Source organism: Amphibalanus amphitrite, unplaced genomic scaffold (genome assembly GCF_019059575.1).
Source record: "Amphibalanus amphitrite isolate SeventyFive unplaced genomic scaffold, NRLGWU_Aamphi_draft 000603F_arrow, whole genome shotgun sequence".
Classification (NCBI taxonomy): Eukaryota; Metazoa; Arthropoda; class Thecostraca; order Balanomorpha; family Balanidae; genus Amphibalanus; species Amphibalanus amphitrite.
This window is the reverse complement of record NW_024882097.1, coordinates 292,421-313,545: the sequence shown is the minus strand read 5'-3', so window position 1 is coordinate 313,545 and position 21,125 is coordinate 292,421. Positions and strand designations below refer to the sequence as shown.

Sequence of the window (21,125 nt, the reverse complement as noted above, 5' to 3'; positions counted from 1 at the left end):
ACACGATTACGACCTATTTAGTTGATTTCTCTTGAGAAGAGGATTGCATATTTTCGCGTGAAATTTCACGTGCTAGTAGCAAATTTTATGAAGTTTTGTTCGGTCTTGGTCTGGTCTCTGTATATCGCTCAAGATGTACACAGTGCAGCAAAATGTAGAAATGTGTAATTTGTATAATTCAACGCAGTTCCAGGATAGTTCTGCACGTCTGAGGGCCTGCACTATAGGGAAGCTCCAAAGAAGATAATAATTAATAGAATTGCTAATAAATTCAAAACAGAGGACACGGTTTAATGATAAATACGGCAGAAAAAAAAATGGTAAGCGAACCCCGGAAAGTTGATTTCAAATAGCGCTGAGGTCCCGTGGGCACCACACTCGCCGGATCTCAACATCGCATGCAATTTTTCCTCGGGGCTATGCAAAGTCCGAGATCTTTTAGGAGAGTCCCCAGGATATTATGCGACTGAAGGACGCCATTGCAAGCTTCTTTGGCTCCATTTCCTTAGACATGTGGTGCGCCCGCGCCATCGCCAACTTTAGGGCTCTGGTGCTGGAGTCATCCGTCGCCGAGGTGGCCATTTTGAGCATCTTGTCTAAAATGAGTGTGAGCTTCAAAGGAAAAGTGTATATGACTGATACAATACATGGATCAAAACTTCAGATTTGGCTCTTTCATATGGTGCTTAGCAATCGCATGTAACACGAAAGCATTTCCTGTAGTTTTCATTTATTTTCGGTCACACGGCTATGAATCACCCTGTAAATGCTGAGGTGAAGCAAGTAATTGTCCAATGTTGTCCAAAGCCTGCTGTCATTGTCCAACCAAATTCCGACTTGGACATTGGATAAACTCGGAATTGCGAGGATTTAAGTTCCGACTGACACCACTATTCTTCATGCTCAGAGCGTCGATTGGGATACTTTTTGTTCGGTTGAGGTCAATTAAGGATGTTGACCTCGGGTCAAGGTCAAGTCAGAGCCCCTGAAGTCACGATGCTGGTCAACTAAAGTCATATCGCATTTTTTGCAGATGTTCCCGAGTCAATGGATGGTTTTCGCGACTTGCTAGCTCAATTTGATCGGAAGTTATCGATTTGATCGGAAGTTATTGACGAAAAACTCATAGGTATGACGTTAGTAACGTCATATATGACGTTACGTAAGGTCAACAGTGCAAAATTGAAGCATCGGACCTCGCAAGGAGTGCATTTTATCACAGTTTCGTTTGCTTCAGATAGTTGTAGATCATTCCCTGCGCCGAAATCACAGTTTCCATATTTCCCCCATTGACTTATAATGGTGAGGTCACGTGACCGACCTGACCTCAGGTGACCCTTAGGAAAGTCCGAGCTATACAAGCTGTGAAACCTCTCGAGGATACTAGGTCCTGTAAGTTTCATCTCCCTGTAAAAGCTCCTCTGGCATTGAGGAATGAGGGCGTTCCGAAGTTGCGACATTTTAGGGCCATGCCGAGGTTCACTTACGACGTCATAGGTCATTGACCTGACCTGAACTGACCCGAAAATGCGGTTAAGTCACAAGATCCGGCTTGAATGGAAGGTCTTTTGCGACCTCCCCAGTCCCCATTTATACCTAAGTAGGTAGGTATAAGTTTATAATTTATAAGGAGAAAATTGAAATGCGCCTCTTTTGGACGAAAGACATTATAAACACTCCCAAACACTGAATTACAAGTGTTTTTGACACACTGAACATGAAAATGGTGTCCGTGATCCCTTCTTATGCCCCTGAGGTCATCTCAGGTCACGAATGGTATTTAACAGTTTTTTCGCAAATAACTTTTGATAGAGGCATACTACAGCAATGAAAACGCCTTAGATGTGTTCAGCTCGATGATACGGATCGACTGATATGCAACATGACCCTTTCGGTCAGGTCATGACTTTGACCTGAGGTCAAATTTTCAAGTGGACCTTTCAAGGTCAGTTAACTCATTCGATGCGTCTTGACGAGAGGAACACGATGCCGGTAAAAGTAAGCTCGTACAAGGCTTGGGTCAAAAGTTATTGCAGAAAAACTGTTTCCGAAAAACATCGGCTATTTTTGCAGTTTTTGCCCCATGCAGGCAAAACCGTTGACGTTAGGTCAAATCTTAGAGCATTATTCAGAAAGGGCGTTAATAGGGCTATTGAATGCGCTTTTCCGCGGCGTTGTAGCTCTATTGGTTCCCGAGTTATGCGTTGGCTTCTTGGAAATTGTCGACATTCGACCTAAAAATCGGCGAAATTTTGCCTTCAATGACCTCTGGTGACCTGACATTTGACCTTACCAAAAAGTGACTGAAGTGATTTCGTCATTATTTTTGGCGCTCTTTCGAACACCGCCTTCCGCGTATCGCTGCGTGGCCCAGGACTCATAACAGGACACATCAAGTCCCCCAATCTCAATAATTTTTTATGCTCGTCACGGCTACTCTGACTAACTGATTGCTTTGAAACTTCCCGCGATTGATAGGTACTTACATACCTAAGGGTGACACGATTTAGGTACAAAAAAATCTCGGAATGATATGTCAGTGAGCTGATGTCAGATAAATTTTACATCATCTCCCTCAATAAGTCAATGGAAGAAAACTGAGTTACGAGGCTTTTTTTTAGCGAAAGCCGTTCTAAACATCCTAAAACATACTGTGGCAAATCGGTAAATAAATAAAGCGTTCGGGTACGTCTCACTATGTAGATAGGTACGGCCTGGGCGTGACGAAAAACTGTTCGGGGGGTACGTCTCACCGTAGTGCATCCGTTGCACTGCCGTAAACTATTGACTGCTTAATTATTAAGAATTGATTGAAAATTCTTCTGGTGGCTCGCGCCTTGGAAGGTCACATGACCTCCCAAGGTCACCGAGGTCACCTGAGGTCACCATATTCGAAACGTCTGATTAAATCGGATACGCTGAATCGACTGGTGGTGTTTTCGTCTCGATCGGCCCAGTAGTTTCTGAGTTATAGAATGGCTGCCATAGGCGCGACCACGGCGCGACAACGGTCATGAGACCTCCCAAGGTCACTGAGGTCACCTGAAGTCACCATATTCGACACAGATGGTAAAATCGTGTACGCTGAATCGACTGGTGGTGTTTTCGTCTCGATCGACCCAATCGTTTCTGAGTTATAGAATGGCTGCAATAGGCGAAAACGTAAAATTGAACTTTTGAGGTCACCGAGGTCACCTGAGATCACCATATTCACAATTGCTGATGAAATCGCATACGCTGATTCGACTGGTGGTGTTTTCGTCGCGATCGGCCCAGTAGTTCCTGAGTTATAGAATGGCTGCAATAGCTGAAAACGTAAAGCTGACCTTTTGAGGTCACGGAGGTCACTTGATGTCACTATATTCAAAACAGCTAATAAAATTGTATCCTTTGATTCGAATGGTGTTTCGTTCGTTCAGATTGGTTCATTAGTTCCTGAGTTATAAAATGACTGCAAGGGTGGCGGTCAAATAGTGTTGTCAGTGGTGTTGTCGAATGGCGCTCTTGCGGCGAGCAGTGACGCTCATGTGGCTGCGCCACGGTTGTAATTCTCGTCTACACTCTACACGCAACTTGCACGCAACGCTGTATCTGTTAGGTATATCAGTGAATATAATGTTTTATATGTTGACTGAAGGTTGAAGTCTGTTCAAAGATATTTTCGCGTAGAACTGCGACTGATTTGCATTGTTAGTCGAGAGATTTTCAAGGTAAAAGCTCAGATGTTTGTCTGTTCATTTCCCCCAAGCTGCAAAACGTAGCAGTTTTCGACGAGATCTCTGGCGTGCACGGGTCTCCGCTAGCCTTACTCAATCGTGCTAGGCACAGCCCAGTCGTGTAATGACGAATCAGGGCATACATGCCTGGAGAGCCCTCATTCCAATTCAAAACTTGCTAATGAATTGTGAAAAAACATGAAATAGGTATGCCGACGGCCATTTACGTAACTGCCACTCGTTTTTAGAGTGCCAAGCTCTGTTCATTGGGATCAAATGTGCTAGTATTTTAAATCAATAGTCTGGTCACCAATTCTGATGTTTTCAATGGGGTTGGCATATATGGGAGACAGTTGGAACCTGTGCCAGATTGTGGACCTCAGGTCAGTCGGACCCCTCCTAAATGAAATGCTTGACCCTGATTAAACTTCAAGTTTTTTGGGTCATAACTCTTATGTGGATTTGGATATTTTGCTGAATATCCAACCAAATTGCATTTCAATGCCAGACTACATATGTGCCAAGTTTCTTGTTTATAACATAATTGGAACATGAGATATAAGCGAAAAACAGCCTGATCAAAGTAACCCCAGGCGGCAGGCACTAGGCGGGGTTACTAATTACTCTCAAAAGTGTTCATTTTTCCATGAAACTTACACATGGAATTCCTCAGTACTCCTAATAGCTAACTTCATAGTTGGATAGAGTTATATTCCTTCTTTATCTCCTATAAAAAAGGTTGCCTAATTTATCACAAACAGTGTAATGCACTAATGCATGCTCTTGCCACTCTTGAATTAACATGGGTTCTAAAAGATTGATCCCTTTCATGTGGACTAATTTTCCAAAAACTGCTTTGGTTAGCACAAGGTGGTGATATAATCCTTGAGAAATCATGGCAGACTGATTTGAAGGCTGTTCAAATAAGAATAAAGGCAGGAAGTGCTTTTTTTTAATGTGGCTGCAAAAATTTTGGTCAGTGATGGGGGAGGGGGGGCCAAAAAGCACTAAGCAGTGTTAGTTTCAGCAATATTCCCTTTAAACAATAAATCTGGTTTTGGTAGTTATGTTAACAAATTTTTCCAGCATCTGGGAATGCATGTCATGAGGTTGAGAAAGCTTACATTACTGCTTACCTCTGAAATAATGGTCAGAAATTAGGTCAATTTTGTTCCATGGGGGCAGCCATCTCAAATCAAAGCTACCCCGGCCTGTCAAGATACCCCCGGTTTTAAAGTACCTAAGTTAAAGTTAAGTTTTAAGGTATTTGTTCAGAAAAGGTCTTTCAGATCTTTAATTCAAGCCATGAACGCTAGGTATGTTGTAATCCCAGGCGTAGTCACTGATGGTATGTGTGTGCATACAATATAGTCATCCCTTTGTCCTCGTAAGTCATGGAACCATGTGCTGTGTTGTGTGTTACAGTGGCCCATCGGGTCTGCTGACAATCTGAAGGCATGTCTCGAGGAAATGTTGACTGCAAAGTCTACGTGGGGGATCTCGGTAAGCATTGTAATCTAACCAATTGAAAGTAACATGTGAAACATTTAGAATTGAATGTTGTTGACTATTAATCTCATATAGTCAACCTGTTTGATACAATTTGTCCTTTTGCATGCATAAAATAACAATGAGCTGGTTATCATGTGCTGTCATTTCCCTTGTTAATTTCAGTCAGCTTATCTGCTATGTACAATACATGCAACTACAAATTCCATCTTTCACTTGTCTACTGATTTAAAGACATGATATTCATATTTCATATGGGACCTAGTCAAAGTATAATTAATGATGTCACGTTTGTAAACTCGTTCATTTTCAGGAAGTAACGCCTCACAGACGGAGCTGGAGGATGCCTTCTCCTACTACGGACCGCTGACTAACGTCTGGGTGGCCCGCAACCCGCCGGGCTTCGCTTTCGTCGAGTTTGAGGACCCACGCGATGCCCGGGACGCCGTCAGAGGTCTGGACGGACGGTAAGTTGAAGACCGCATGCGTCTTCAGACACAAGACAAGTGGACAATTGTATAGATATGTACCATTATAGTTATACTAGGTCCAGCAGCCATCCTATGAGTTTTGCTAACTGACTACGGCCACTGCTGCTGTCCCGTTTGTGCTCTGTCTGACGGCTGCAGTTTATCTGTGCTCTGTCTGACGGTCGCTGTCCGTTTGCGCTCTGTCTGACTGTCTACAAATGTCCGTCTGTGCTGTCTGACGCTCGTGCTGCCGCCATTCCAGCACCGTCTGCAACCGCCGCGTCACCGTCGAGATGTCCACGGGCCGATCACGCGGCCGCGGCGGCGGCGGCGGCTTCAACCGCTGGAGCAGCGGCGGGTACAACCCTAACGACCGCTGCTACGAGTGCGGCGGCCGCGGCCACTACGCCTATGACTGTCCCGACAAGAGGAACCACTTTACCGGCGCCGGCGGCCGCAAGAGGTGAGCGGGCGGCCGGGCGGGTCGGCGGGGCGGGGCGGGCCCCAGCGGGAGGGCGGAGAAGACACGCGTCCGCTCCTCGTGGCCGCTGGTGTCGTGCCCGTGGTTGGATGGTCGATGGCCTGCTGACGCGCTGTTCTGACGTTTCATAGGGGATGATTGTCGCCCGCACAGTCAGCTTGACCGTCACAGCTTGACCGTCCGAGCCGTGTGAGCGGCGGCGCTGCCTGCAGAGCGCGCGCAGTGCGCACCCATCCCCACCCAGACCGCGGCGTGTCACCGCTCCCAGTGCCGCCCAGAGAGCCGCGTGTCACCGCTCCCAGTGCCGCCCAGCTCGGTGGTGAGACGCCGTCACAGGGCACAGAGAGATGCACTAGCGCGTGCTGCAGTGGACAGAGACTCAGTGTCGGACGCTGGTCAAACCTGCTACAGGCAGACCGAAAATTACCTGTGTGAAAGAGGAAACATGCTATGGAGAGGCCTATCGCAAAACTCGATTCAGCTGTTATTTTGCTGATAGAACTGTTGACAATTGAAAGGTCGGACGGCTACAATTGAATGATTCTGGTACTCAAGTTATGTGGTCTTACTTCTTAGGTAAGGCTGGTGGAGACTTCCATTTCGCGTCTTGCTAGCCGCGTCTAAGTCTTAGACGCGTCTAAGTCGAAATAGTCTTAAGTCTTAGACGCGTCTAGCTGGACGGAGGCTGCGTGTATCTGGCGACAGCTAACTTAAGACGCGTCTAGCTTGGGAAGTCCAACAGTTAGGCGCCAAGTTAGACGCCAACTTGGACGCCTGCTCAGCTAGACGCCAGTTGGCCCCCAGTGGAAGTCTCCACCCTTTACCTCAGCACCATTTTGAGTGGCGCTGTTTAAGTTCTATCATAAAAATTAATTGTAAAAAGCTTTCATGACACACTTCTCTTCTTTCGCTGAAGACATCATATAAATTTATCAGATCGCTTTATCACATACAAAATTCGGTGTCTTGGATAATCGAGTAAGCTGCTGGAGGAAGAATGTACAATTTGATGCTGCAACCTTTGATAAACACTTTCGAAGGATTGAATACAGTAGCGCTACACCATTATCTGCTAGGGCAGAAATTCAGTCAAACAGGGACAACCTTAAACCGACTGAAATTCGGGATAGACGAATTCTACTTATGACGAAATAAAATGTAAAAGCTTTTGTACATATCAGCTTACTGATTCTGACTTGGGCACCTTTTCGGTTCGATCCGTTTGCTGGATCCCTAAACTAAACATTGTAGTGCCCTCGGAATTCCCATGTTTACGGTCTCCTGATAATTCACGTGGCTGGTTTCCTGTATTCAGCGGATGTTTTCCTCAAACCTCGTCGTACGAATGCTTGCAACCCATGCCAATATCACACAAGTCACCCCGTTGCGGTGTAGCGTATCCTGTTCATGAATCGGAATTCGTAATTTTGTGAACATGTCCATCTGAATGCCTTACCCTGAAGTACCCTGGTGTGTCGCTAATCGAGATGCGGCTTGCTTTTGAAGAAATGTATTATTTTAAGCAACCACGTGAAGAGTGTCGCTTGAAGTGTGTGTGTCGACGCAGGTCACGGAGGCATCCTTACACATTGCTATATCCTCGTATTGTCTTACCCATTTCAGCTTCCCACTAGTCCTTTGTTGCCTCTGTTCAGTTACCTCTCCCGAGGGCAGTCACTTGCGGACATTTATCTCCATTTTCCAACCAATCCTGCGTTCTTCGCCACTGAGTAACTGCCCGTCCGCCCTCTCCCAGCACGCCCCGCCCCGCTCGCGGCGGCTGACACCTCCCTGCCCCCGGGGCTGTTCCAGGTCCCGCAGCCGTGACCGCGACCGTGACCGGCGCTCCCGCTCGCGCTCTCGTGACCGGCGCGGACGTACCCGCTCCTACACGCGCAGCAAGTAGGTGGCGCTGGCGTCGACGTGTGCTCGGACGTGTATTTCACTTTCATATACGGCATATACGGATGGGACTATCCAGCTTTTTATTGTTTGTGTACAAAGTGGGCTTGTATAAAATTTTGTCATTTAATCCTTGCCCTGTTTAATTTAAGCATTTACGTGAAGCTGGCCATTTCGCACAGACCCGTATTTTGTGATTGCCTGCGCTCGTTCCGCTGACGGCCTTAGTGCTGAATGCGTGATGTGTATTACTCCCTGTTCAGTCTCGACGTCATCTGACTTGGGACTCGTGTTTTATTTTTCAGGTCGCGCTCTCGCTCCCGCTCCCGCTCGCCGAGGACCAACGGCCGGGACTGAGAGGCCGTCCCACCGGGACTGAGGTCCGCCCCGGGCCGGCCGGCGGGCCGCATCATACACTCACGGACGAGTCGCGCGTCAGGTCAGCGCCGCCGCCGCTCAGTCTCTGTCCTGCTTACTCCATCATCACCGCCCTCTCTCTCCTCTCTCTCGGCTAGAGTCTCTAGTAGCTGTAGATGTAGACATCGCTGACACGGTGGGTGTGTGCTCACACGGCGCCCGGAGCTCGGCACGCCCGGTCGGAGCGAGCTGGGTAAGACGTCAGCTCCGGGTGCCGCTACCTGAACGAGTCACCGCCCGCGGGGTCGGAGCACAGATCTGTGCAGATCTGTCCCTGCCACAGGACGTGGAGAACCCGCGACCGTGAGACGCGCCATGGATTATTTTTGGTGTCAATAAACAGTTGACATAGTTGATTGGATTTGGTAGTGGGATGTGAGTAGAAGCGATGCGCTGTGATGATGCGCTGATTTGCAGTTGTGATGAAGTTAGACGAGAAAGCAGAAAGTTCTCTGGGCGGTGTGCGAAGGCACTTACGGCCGTTTATTGCTTAAAATGGCACTGCAAACACATGACTAGGCATTGCACGTTTGTCCCTCCTCGCACATGACAACAATAACAAGTGACAAATGCGGCGCGCGGCGGACGGACAATGCGCCACTCGATGAGACTCACGCGATAAATACACTCTGGCTGGCACTCGCCAGCTCATAGTCACCAGTACATTCACACGCACACTGTCGACACTCGCTCCTCCCGCGAGGAACGGCCACTGATTGCCGGGCCAGCTCCGATCCGGCGGCCGCCCCAGTCACAACTTGACCTCTGCCAGCGGCGGGGACTCGCTGCCGGCCGTCTCACTCGGCGCGGCGGTGTCCCCCTCCTCGCCTTCCTCGGGAAGGTAGTCGCGCCAGCTGCGGAACAGATAGCGCGTGAACTTCTTCAGCTGACGAAATTTGCAGTAGGTGGCGCCCTCGGCCGACTCAGTCTGCGCCGTCTGAATCAGAAAGCCCTGCTCGCGAAATTTCTTCTCCAGCTGCCGGTGCTGCTCCAGGGGCCCGGCTCGCTTCCGTTTGCGGTCGGGGCTGGGCGCTGCCCGCTCGCTGCTCGTGCTCGCTACGCTTTGCTCGCCAGGCGCCGTCGGCGGCGTGCGCTCGTTCTGGAAGAAGCGGAACTGGCCGTCGCTGTTGAGCGAGAGCTTCTTTTTCTCCTGCAGACTGGGGTTGGCTCCGCCCTTGAACTTGAACTTACATATGCTGACATCTGAGGTGGAGCCGAACCCCCCGGCGCCGGCTGACGCGGAGTCCCCCGACAGCACGTGAGCCGGGGAGCGTTTCTTGCGCCGCGATCCTCCGTCGGCCACCCCGCCGGCGTCTGTGGGACTGTCGGGCGCGTCCCCTGCCCAGGTGGCGGCGTCTCCCTTCGCCCGCTGCCGCCAGTGGTGCTCCAGCATCAGCGGGTGCACCATGACGCCGGCCTCGGGCCAGAACACGTAGTCACTGCCCCAGGCGGCCTCGGACGGCGAGTCGGGCGGCGACTCGTCGGCCGACGGCTCCGACTTCACCGACGGCCCGTCGCTGAGGCTCAGGTCGCGGATGCAGAGGTTGAGCGGCTCGTCCTGCTCGCCGGAGTCGCTGTGCGCGCCGGCGCCGGCCAGCAGCCGCTGGTACATGGGCAGGTACTCGTGCAGGCGGCTGTAGAACTCCTCGGCTCCGTCTCCCGGCTCCGGTTTGGCGCTGAGGAGTGTTTGTAACATCGACATGGGCGGCGTATCGGGGGTCTCTGGCGAGCTGGGCGACCGCTCGCTGCCGCCGCCGTCCACCATGTGACAGATGTCGGCCTTGCGGGGCTTCCTGCTGCGGTGGCGGCCCTCCAGGGGACTCTCTAGGCCGCCCTGCAGCCGGCTGAGCGCGGCGGCGGCAGCGGCGGCCGCCTCAGCGCCCCCTGCCGGCGGCTCGCAGCCCGCCGCCGCAGCCGCCGCCAGCGCCGCCGACGGGCCCGGAATGGCCTTCACCAGGTGTGCCGATACCGACGTCGGGAAGAGACTGCCGCCGTCGTAGGAGGATTTCTCTACCAGGATCTTCTCCTGGCCCTTGTTCATGCTGCCGTGCACCTCCTGGATGAAGCCGGGAATGGCTCGTGAGCCGCGTCCTCGCCCCCGACCGCGGCCGCGTGTCCGCGTGCCTCGGTTCGGCGCCGGCCGCGGTAGGATCTGCCGGTACTTTGAGTTGGCCGCGATCACCGAGGCCACCTTGCTGAGCGTCTCTGGCCGGACGGTGCTGGTGCCGTGCCGCCGACCGGCCTGGCACGCGGCGCTGAGCACGTCCGGTGTGAGGTGCGGCAGCGCGGCGGCGGCGGCCGGCCGCTCCGGCGGCGGCTGCGGCTGCGGCGGGCTGGCCTCGCGCGCCGCCTGCGCCGTCACCTCCTGGGCCAGCAGCGAGGCGGCCTCCTGGTTCATGCGCTGCACGTAGTGATCCAGGTACTCGGGCGGCAGCGCCTGGTGATGGAACTTGAGCTGGCGGCGGCCGCGCGCGCCGCCGGTAGCGGCCGCCGGGCCCCGGCCTCGGCCCCTGCGGAAGGAGAAAGAAGGGCGTCAGAGTCGGGACAACAGAAGCATCGGGTGTGCGCACACGCGGCAGTGGCTTATACAAACGGCCGGATTTTGGCCATCACACCATGCAATGAACAGGCGGCCCTTTCCAGTCCGTAAACGGATAATGCAGTTCAGCGCTTACACTACGGCATCTGTAATCTCGCTGTTTTGTTTTCCGCACCTGTCTGTCTCATCTAAGCATGTGGTCCGCCAGAACAAAAACCACGTGATGATCTGCCTCAGTCATCAGATCTCTGCTCTGCAGTCAGTCAGTGCCGTGCACTGGTCACATGACGTCCGCGAGGGTCTGATTACGTCACTCGTTCATAATGACGTCACCGGTTCCGGGCGGTCGGCGTTAATGGCACATATATCTGTCACCTGCCGGCCTGCTCATAGGATACAGCGCTGCTATAGCCTGTCGTCAGTGCAATCTGGTATGGCCGGCCAAGTCCGGTCAGAAGGACCAGATGTTGATCGGGGTTAGTGTTAGCTGTGCGGCCGCAGAAATTTACGCGAATGAGCGCCAGGCTACTGTGTGCGATATAATGTACGTCTTGGGAAATATAAACTGCCCGACAAATGAGGACCGCGGTTTGAGGGTATGGTCGTACCCTCCATCCGAGGTGAAGTCAGTGCTCATGAAGCAAGGCCCATTATTTATTGGTACCTACGTCAGCTTAATTTGTTAATGCTGTTCATGAACATGAACGTCTTTTTCCCGTTTCAATTACTTTCAATATTGGAAATTTCATTACTTATACGGGAGCTTGTGCTCATTGTTCTTATTTTGTAGGCAGCCCTGTTATGGCCATATTCATTTGACCTGGACAGTCCGGCTCAATATTCCCCATCCGACGACTGGAATAAAAATACACATAATTTACATTCAGAACGTCATATCGGCTTGCATGCTCCAACTAGCTAAGGAGAAAATAGCATTCCTGGAATTGACGAGTCGGGCCGGTGCGGCTCCCGGCCTCGGGTGTTTCGCGGCGATCGTGCATCCTCATATCACCGGCAACATACAATGGGCGCCGGTTGGCCGGCCAAAGTATGTTTCTGTGTATTTCGGACACAATCGTTGTTTACGCTGACAGTTTTCTGCACACGGGACTTTACGAGCGAGCTGGCACGCTGGCAATGCACGTGCCACTGTGACGGCCCTGACCGGGAGTGTTGTGTAACGGATGCTAAATGACCCGAGCGCGCCTTATAATGTGCACGAGGGACAGACCCGACGGCCATGGTTGAACGACTACTGTCGGCAATGCGTAATGCGGTAGACGAGTTGCTAGGCAGTAGGCAATAGGCATGTCACACAATAGCGTATGTTTGACTTTGTTTTGCGGTCAGCAGCCCTTTGCTGGCTGAGTCTAATTATCATAACTGCATAGGAGGACTCCTTGATTTGACCCCAGCAAACATATCGCTTTCACCCGTTATGTTGCACGCCCTTAGATAAGTAAATAAGAAACCCGATACGGTCGGCGCCCGTGAGGTGGACGGACGTCCCTGTCACCAGGCCAGTCCGCACCGGATCCACCGGACGGCCCTCGTTGACCGTGGACAGATGACCCCGCTCGCTCGGACGACCACTCTGAGGTCTTAATTCCCATGGCGGCTGTTTCAATTCACATGCCACAAATCGCTATTTCCTGAGCAGTCGGAACCGCCCAATAATCCCCCTCCCCCAGTCACATCCGCTGCAGGTCGGCGGACCGGCACAGGGGCGCCGCCTCGCGGCCGATCCCACAACTAGGCATCGTCGGCGCCGACGGCTGCAACCGAAGCCGGCCGCCATCGTCGGCGCCGATTGCCGTACGGGGCCGTAGCTGGCGGGCCTATTTTCGGCCGGCCGGCGCGGTGTAAAGTGTCTATTTTGGCCGGCTGCTCGGCGCTGTTACTCGATATGCTCGTATTTGGCTGGCGGAGGCACGGCGCTGAACAGCGGCGCACGTGCAGATGCGCGTCCCCGCGCCGGCCCAGATCACCGGCGGCGATGGAAATAGATGACGGTGCGCGGGGCGCGGGCGGCTGGAGGTCCGCACTGGCCGCATTTGTCGGCTGTCCGATCGGACAGGATGACACTGTGTCCGGTGTCCGCAGAGTCGGTACCGTGTCCCAACACCCCCGTGGAGCGGCACGTGATGAAAATCGGGCCGACCGCTGCACAGCGCCGCCCGGTAATATCGACTTATTCGGCGGCGGTATTTTTACGATGAGTTAACAATGCCTGTTGAAGTTTTTTGGTGACAGCTTTGATGTCACATCAGAATGTCCGATTGCACGGGAAAAATCGAACCTGGTTAGGAGAAGCCAGTCTATATGGTCTCTAATCTCGTTGGTCAGGCAAATCCGTGGACATACGCCTGCCGTATAAAGGCGGCACCTGGCTTATACGGGGACCGCATTTCCATAATGCGGTGTGGCGGCGGGCATTCATATGGGCTGCCACGCCACGACTAGCCTAGATCCACAGCTGAATGTGGAATAGCTAATGAAGATTTTGGATTATTATTTTTTGTCAGATTTACCAAGCCGTAAGTAAACTTTATCCACGGAAAATCGTGCAACTTTCATCTAAAGTTTCGAGGAATGAATGGATCAAAGGAATGGGGAAGTGTGGTTTCGCCCTGTTTTGTTTGATGCTACCATTTTGGTATGCTGCCTGCTTCCGGAAGGAGCATCATGGAAAAATCACTTATCTTCAGTGTGCAATATACAATTTGTAGGGAAAATCGCTAGGCGAATAAATCCGAACGTTTATGCCTTTCCTGTCTGTTTTGATATTAGATCGTATTTAACATTTCCCAGGAGTCTTTTCCTACATTTGCTGAGCTTTTTTCATTTAACCCTATTCCTGGCGGGCTCCGCCGGGACAAGAAACTGGCGGGGGGGGGGCCGATTCGGCCCCCCCTGAGATCTCGAGAACGAAGCAAGATAGCGACAAGCGGTAAACGGCATCGGATACGCACGGCCAAGATCTACAATTTTTACTAAGGTCATTTTCAGGTCAGGTCAAAGATGACGTCACAGGGGTCGAAAAAGTCAAAATGGCGGCACTAGATATGGAGAGAGTTTTTCTCGAATAACTTTCGAATTAGTCAAGATAGGAACAAACTAAGGGCATCATCGTGATCCTCTCGTCAATCCGCATCGAATGATATATATGTTGACCTCGAAAGGTCAAGGTCAAAGGTTGACCTCAGGTCACGTGACCTCGAGGTCATCATGTATATCATTCGATGCGTCTTGACGAGCTGAACACAATGAGACCATCCACGCGTCTGTATCTTGTTCCTGTACGGAGTTATTGGCCAAAAACCTTTGGTGACCTTTGATGACGTCACATGACCTCACAGCTGCCCAACAGCAAAACAAACCTGAAGGTAGTGAAGGTTGATCGTATATGAAGTCATGTATGGTATATGGGGCCATTCCGACCCGTTTTAGTGGTAAAAACAGGGAGTTGATTTTTCCCCCATTGACTTATAATGGGGAGGTCGCGAAATTGACCTGACCTTAGGTCACCGATATCAAAATTCCGAGATATACAAATTGCACATACTGGTACCCTTACTAAACCCTGAAGAGAAGAAATTGATCGGTCAAAAACTCTAGCTCTGGCGTGATTGCAAACTTTTCTGAGGTAGCGTCACCAAACCGCCTCTGGTGACCTGACCTGAGGTCAGATCAACTCAAAATTTTCAGACATGTTGCGTAGAAGCCTTTTAGGAAAAGTCAGAAAATTTGAGCTTCCTAGCTCAACGCGTTTGGGAGATATAACCAAAAAACCTCAGGGGGGGGCTCCTGAGGCCCCCCCCCGCCAGGAATAGGGTTAATAGTGACCAACATTGCTTGATAAGCATTTTACTACTATTACCATTGATGCTATTTTCAGAAATAGTAAAAGCACCGGACAGTATTTTTATAACACTATTTTTATAACATCTTTATTCAGTCAGTTTCGCAAGATTAAATTGGATCATAGGCAAATCGCATTACTGCAAAGCCGCCATAAACTATATCCCCGTATCGATGTTTTGCTTTCGGTGACGTCGCCTCCTGACACGAATATACCATTTACGTAGAAAATCACTTCAGACTACATTCCTAAAGAAATGGCTCGTCTTTTACGGCTATCACAGCAGGTGTTTGCCTTTGAGCCGAACGCCCTACAAAAGCCGTACGTGATTATAATCGAAAAGAGGCACCGGCCCCGTCCCCGGGCTCGTTTCGTTTGCTGACTGTTCTACAATCTAGCAACGTCATTTGCGTGGGCGAAGGACAGTGAATCCGCGCTATTTGCACTATATTCAGGCTAATTCATTGCTGCTACGGTTGAGCCCCACCTCGCTTCGCCAAAAATGTCACAACTGCGAACAATAGAAATAGCAGGCCACCTGTTTGTGTAGGCAGCGTCGGCTCGGTTACCGGTCGGGTTAACTATTCTTAGTGGTCGCCTCTGCAGACGTTGCACAATGATCCTCACAGGTTTTCAGCGACCACCCGGGATCGATTGGCGCTGGGTGGCCGCTGACGCCTTACACAGTCGGACCTCCCCGGGAGGCATTGTGGGCTCTGGCGGCCTCATCCGCAGTCATCGCCATATACGCGTCTGCGCGGCGGCGGGGGCGGCGCCGGCCGTAATTAGACGCTCTAATGCAGGGGCGTCGCCACACATTTCTGACAGGGGGGGACGCATTTTAGCCGTCTCTTTGATGACGGATCAGTGGAAAGACGTGTAAAAAAAAAAATGCCTAGTGATAGGTAGGTAGGTATGTCATTTTGCTCCATTCGGTCTTATCACTGTGATGGGAAGATAACAAGGGAATTATAAGTCAAAAACATTGGTGGCTCTAACTATCGGTATTTGTCCAGAAAAGGCAGAGCAGAGTGTCTGATATATATTGTTCAGACTTCGCCAGTGACATTTTCAGAAATATCAGCGTCAGCAAGTACGTTCCCCGCGGCCCAGTAAGATGCGCGTGGTAAAGATGATTGGAAACAATGCCAAACTGCTTTGAGAATACAAGGTACCTTAAGTTTCCTTTGATCACCAAAAGAATCAACAGCCGTGTTCGACCACGAACTCTACTCCCACTTTACCACTACGGTCCATACTCTACACCCGGCCAAACACACGCTCCCGGCGGGCGTTGAGACTGATGAACGCGGCCGCCACTCGGTCGGCGTTCACAGTGGCCACCCGGTCCCGATGAACGTGGCAGACGGCCACAGCGTTCAGCCGCGCCTGACCCATCGTGGAGCGCAGCCACGTCTTCAGTCGACGGAGGGCACTGAAGCTCCTCTCAGCGGTCGCAGACGACGCGGGAAGAGTAAGCAGGAGTCGGACCAGCTTCACTGCGTCCGGAAACATGGCCCGCGCGCTCTCCTCAAGGTCAGCCACCGTAGCTTTCGCTGCGTCCAAATTCTCCGGACGGTTGTTCTTAAACAGCACCTGCAGCTGCGGTGCCAGGTAGGCGACAGATATATCTTCCCTCCATGGACTCTCCTGGAAAAGTTGGTCCAGTTCCTTCACGTTCAGGGAAGACAACAGTGCCTTCTCAACCTTGCCGTGTTCCCGGACGCCCTCCTGGTCGAAGCGGTCCGACAGTTGCGTGCAGACCGAGTCTATCGCCAGCAGCAGCTGTTCCCGCAGGTACTGGGGCAGGTCCTCGGCGTGGTGCTGCTCTCCGGCCCCCGCAAACCGGGCTGGGACGCGCTTCTGGCGAGGCAGCGTCATGGGAGCATCACAGCTGGACGCCTCCACCTTTCGCAAAAGCCCCTGGATCGTGTGGTCGGCGTTGTCACGCTCAGCCTGCAGGAGCTCCTTGGTGAGCCGGACGCTGCTCATCAGCTGTGATACCGTGCAGCGCGAGCCCTGGGCGGCCCTGTTTAGGCGATCCAGTGGCGCCAGTACCACACGCGCCATGTGCAGCGCCAGAAGAGTTGATTTTTTTCGCAGCTGCGCGTGTAGACCAGCGGCTCTCGCTGCTACATGAGTGCTGCCGGCACCCAGCTCTTCCACAGTGCTCAGTACCTCGTCGTAGCGGTCGAGAGCGGCGTCCACAGCCTGGAGTCGCACTGTCCACCGTGTAGGACACAGTGGCCGCAGCTTCTTCGGCGATTCGTTTTCGCACACGCAAAGTTCAGCGAACTTCTCTCGGAACTTCAATGACTCGGCGAACAGTCGACCCACCTCGTTGATGGTGTACAGAGCGTTCCGGAGCATGGTCGAGACGTCACAGCTTTCCTTGGCTGCAAGGTTCACGCAATGCGCGCCGCAGTGCACAAAGAGGGCCTTGGGTTGTTTTTCGCGGAGAATGGCCTGTACTCCCCGAACACATCCAGCCATGTTCGCGGCCCCATCGAACGCCAGACCTCGAAGGTGAGTCAGAGGTAGGTTTAGACGCCTGAGGGCATCTTCAATCAACCGGGATAGGTCGGCGCCAGTCGTTGACTGAGCTTGGTAGAATCCCAGAAATTCTTCTTGCACATTGAAATCCTTGTCCACATATCGCACGCAAATCGACTGTTGCTCGTTACCGCTGATGTCCTGTGTGCCGTCAACTATCACCGAGAAGGGCGGCACGTCGGGTACTTCGCCATCCACGGCGTCGCGCATGCCCGATATGATGTTGCGGTCTGCGGAGAACTTCATGACTGACGAGCTGAAGTATCTCGTTCTGCGTGTCCTGGTGCAGATAGCGTTCCTTTCTCCGTAGCCACTGCTCCAGCTCTTCGCTGTCGCATGCTCGGAGTTTGAGCAGTTCGATGAGGTTGCCGTCGTCATTTCCATGACCCCTCAACGCCAGACCCTGTCTGGCCAAGTATATGATGCTCGTGATGACCTTCATGAGGTTTGCCCTGTTGACTTCCTGCTGCTTGGCGTCAGCTGTTTCTATTACTCCTGTGATAGAGTTGCGTGAGGGTGGCAGGCTACGCAGATGATGCTCGGAGCGCGCGTGCTGTGAAAATCTCTGCAGTGCCTTTTTCCAATTGCTGAAGCCTTCGGTGATGAACGCTTTTTCTTTCGCCGGGACACTACTGCTCAGCGCGTTGGCCCGGGCGCAGTGGAAACACAGCACCTTCCCTCGAGTGGGGCAGAAGTGGATCCAAGGATGCAGAGTGTACCAGTGATCCATGAACGACAGCTTCCGTCCACCGAGATCTTGTTTCGGGATGGATTTCCCCGGGGGCTGATTTGGGGTGTCCATATCCGGGATGCGCCATGGTGACGGATCGCAGGAACCAGTCGGGCCGGGAGATGGACTTGGCGAGAGAGCTGTTGAGAGCAGGAATACAATGTATGAGGGAACGTGGGATAACAAACTGATTGAAAAACAGGGATGGAAAACAGAAGTGGAGAGTGCTGGGGGCAGGGGGAAACAGTTTTGTTTGTAAAACAGTTTTGGCACCGATACGGTTTTATCGCGTATTATCGGTTCTTTTTACTTACCCTGTGAAAAAAATAAATTTAAATATTAGGCGACCATTAGACGAAAACGGAAACATCACGCAAAACTTTTTCAGTGCACCGTCCAAAAGAGTGTAAAAGGTATAAAAGTGCTTAATCATTCGCATTCGGGTGAAATATTTGTGTATCGGAAGGATTCTACTTGTACTCACGTGTGCTCTGGTGCCCAGAAGTGGATATCGCGGCAGAGGCAGGCGGCTCTGCGATGGAGGAGGCAGACGCCGGCGGCTCTGCGACGGAGGAGGCAGAGGCAGGCGGCTCTGCGACGGAGGAGGCAGAGGCAGGCGGCTCTCCGGCGGAGGAGGCAGAGGCAGGCGGATCTGCGGCGGAGGAGGCAGACGCCGGCGGCTCTGCGACGGAGGAGGCAGAGGCAGGCGGCTCTGCGACGGAGGAGGCAGAGGCAGGCGGATCTGCGACGGAGGAGGCAGAGGCAGGCGGCTCTCCGGCGGAGGAGGCAGAGGCAGGCGGCTCTCCGATGGAGGAGGCAGAGGCAGGCGGATCTGCGGCGGAGGAGGCAGAGGCAGGCGGCTCTGCGACGGAGGCAGAGGCAGGCAGCTCTGCGACGGAGGAGGAGACAGGCTCCTGGACAGCGGAAGATGGAGCAGAACTGGAAAGAATTGGAACCCAGCATATAGGCACATATCCGGAAATTAATGATTGTGAGATTTAACACAAAACACCCACATCTATTTAACAAGAACGTGTTAGGTACAGCTGTATCGGAGCCGCCGGAAATGTCACATTTTGTTCTGAACTAGGGGCTGGGGCTAAAGTTGTTGGTGTTTTGAAGAAAAACGGGTCAGACGCCGCCCATAATGGTCATTTGCGCAGCCGCACACGTATCAGTATGCGGGGAAGGGGAAAGACGATGGGACCCAGACCGTTCGGCTTATAATCGAGGTAAAGCTTCACAAAAAGAACGAGCGTAGCTATTACCCGTGACGAGAGGAAGCCAAAGATACCCAACTATAAGGTCCTAGGTCATTTACTGACCTTCCAGGTCAGGTCAATGACCGGTCGTGAAAATTAGGACCTGCTAGAGATTCGTAAAGTGAAGCTGTTATGGGAGCTTTCGGGGTGCTGATCACGTATTTCATGTAAGTTTTGATCACGGATGGTGTCTTCATGCATTTAGGCCGGTCGGGTCAAGTTAGGTAAGGTCAACCAGTAGGCGTCCTGCCGACTATCCATAGTAGGTGTCAACTACCACTGACGGCGTCGTAACATGTTACGAAGGCACTAAAACTACTTCGTAAATGTTCAAATGGATGCTGAATTCGTAATCAACCCGAAAAACTACTCTAGAAACATGTAAAACGCGAAAAAGTGAACTGACGTCATCAAAGGTCAATGACCTTCGGGTGACCTTGGCACCCACCGTAATGCACGGGACGAACATCATATCACATGTTTGGACGTTTACAATTGCAAAAAGACTGGAAACGCGCGGATAATGTGAGCTGACACACGCTGAATCGCGAATCCGGGCTCCGGCCAAACATGGTCTCGAGAAATAGGTCACAGGTCAAAGGTCATTTGGGTCACATGAAATTTTCAGAGTAGGTGTGAAATTGATGAACTCGAAGGTTATGAACGTTTCGTCGCGATCGTCCGCTTTTTGCGCGAGTTATTCGCGAAAAACCGAGGGTGCCCCCCCTCGCCCAGCCCCCTATCCACCCAGCCGACACATCCGAGGGTTACCCCTTCAATTTTCTTACCGTTTTGCGACGAAAAAGCTGTCAATTTTCTTCTGTCGCTTCATCTTGCCACTCGTTCCTCTGCCAGGTACCAAAATATCAACCACTATCCACGGTTATCAGAATTCGGCCACAGTCCAACCGGCAGCAGCAACCAGCACTCAGCAGCAGTAGAACTTTTACAGTGGGCAGACCCCCCGCCGGCTGCGCCAGGAGCTCCCTCCGCTCTGCTCCGCTCCTTCTCTTCCCTGGTCAGCTGTCCTCTGCCCAAGCGGGGCGGCGTTGCCTAGCAACGGCCGACGGCCTCCTCCGGCGGACGGATCCGGGCGGCGAAACTCTGTAGTCTTTACAAATATGTATACTTGTACCGTCGAGCCGACCAACCACCCTTAACGTTTTTATGAACGCTTCATTTTTACGTGTATGTTTTCATTTTTTGTTGTGTATGTGTTGTGATTATGAATAACCACTGGAAATTGCAATTTTTTTTTCAAAATTATCTATGATTTTTCTGGGGGGGACGTCCCCCCCGGATGTCGTGATTGGGGGGGACGCGTCCCCCCCGTCCCCCCCGGTTTCGACGCCCATGCTCTAATGGTATGCATGGCGGGCGGGCGGACGTGCCGCAAATGGCGCGACCGGCGCGCGCGCCGGGGCGGCGGCGGGGGCGGGGGCGGCGCCCCGAGGCGTCAGCGCGCCGCTGATCGCAGTCCGCCCGCCACGAACGTCAGCCAAGTGGCCTTTTTCGCTTTGTGTTGGGATTCGCGGAGAGGCACAGGTGATGATGCGAGGAGCCCACTGTATCCGGAGTGCTGACGTCGGTTCACTATTTTCTTTTTGAGATATCTCTTCCATTGCGGTGCGTTATCATGATGTTTGACGTTCCGCTTTATAAGTACATATTGCTGTGAACCTGG

General features: G+C 52.1%; 2 protein-coding genes across 3 annotated transcripts in view; one reads left to right on the top strand and one right to left on the bottom strand.

The window, feature by feature from the left end:
• Positions 1 to 3,522: 3,522 nt before the first annotated feature.
• On the top strand, positions 3,523 to 8,792 carry LOC122394659 (serine/arginine-rich splicing factor 7-like). Of its 2 annotated transcripts, none has more exons than XM_043391677.1 (6): positions 3,523 to 3,710; positions 5,142 to 5,219; positions 5,539 to 5,692; positions 5,958 to 6,158; positions 7,989 to 8,078; positions 8,384 to 8,792. In XM_043391677.1, the coding sequence occupies exons 2-6, from the start codon at positions 5,174 to 5,176 to the stop codon at positions 8,433 to 8,435; spliced, it is 543 nt and encodes a 180-aa protein (XP_043247612.1). In that variant the 5' UTR covers positions 3,523 to 3,710; positions 5,142 to 5,173; the 3' UTR covers positions 8,436 to 8,792. The 2 variants fall into 2 exon arrangements, with proteins under 2 accessions (XP_043247612.1, XP_043247611.1); XM_043391676.1 differs by having other exon boundaries at positions 3,526 to 3,544.
• A 151-nt stretch (positions 8,793 to 8,943) lies between these two features.
• Positions 8,944 to 21,125, bottom strand: part of LOC122394643 — a 54,008-nt gene continuing 41,826 nt past the window's right edge. Inside the window, exon 4 of the mRNA XM_043391651.1 lies at positions 8,944 to 11,005. Coding sequence (XP_043247586.1) covers positions 9,247 to 11,005 — 1,759 coding nt within the window. The 3' untranslated portion in view covers positions 8,944 to 9,246. The remainder of the gene's footprint in view (positions 11,006 to 21,125) is intronic.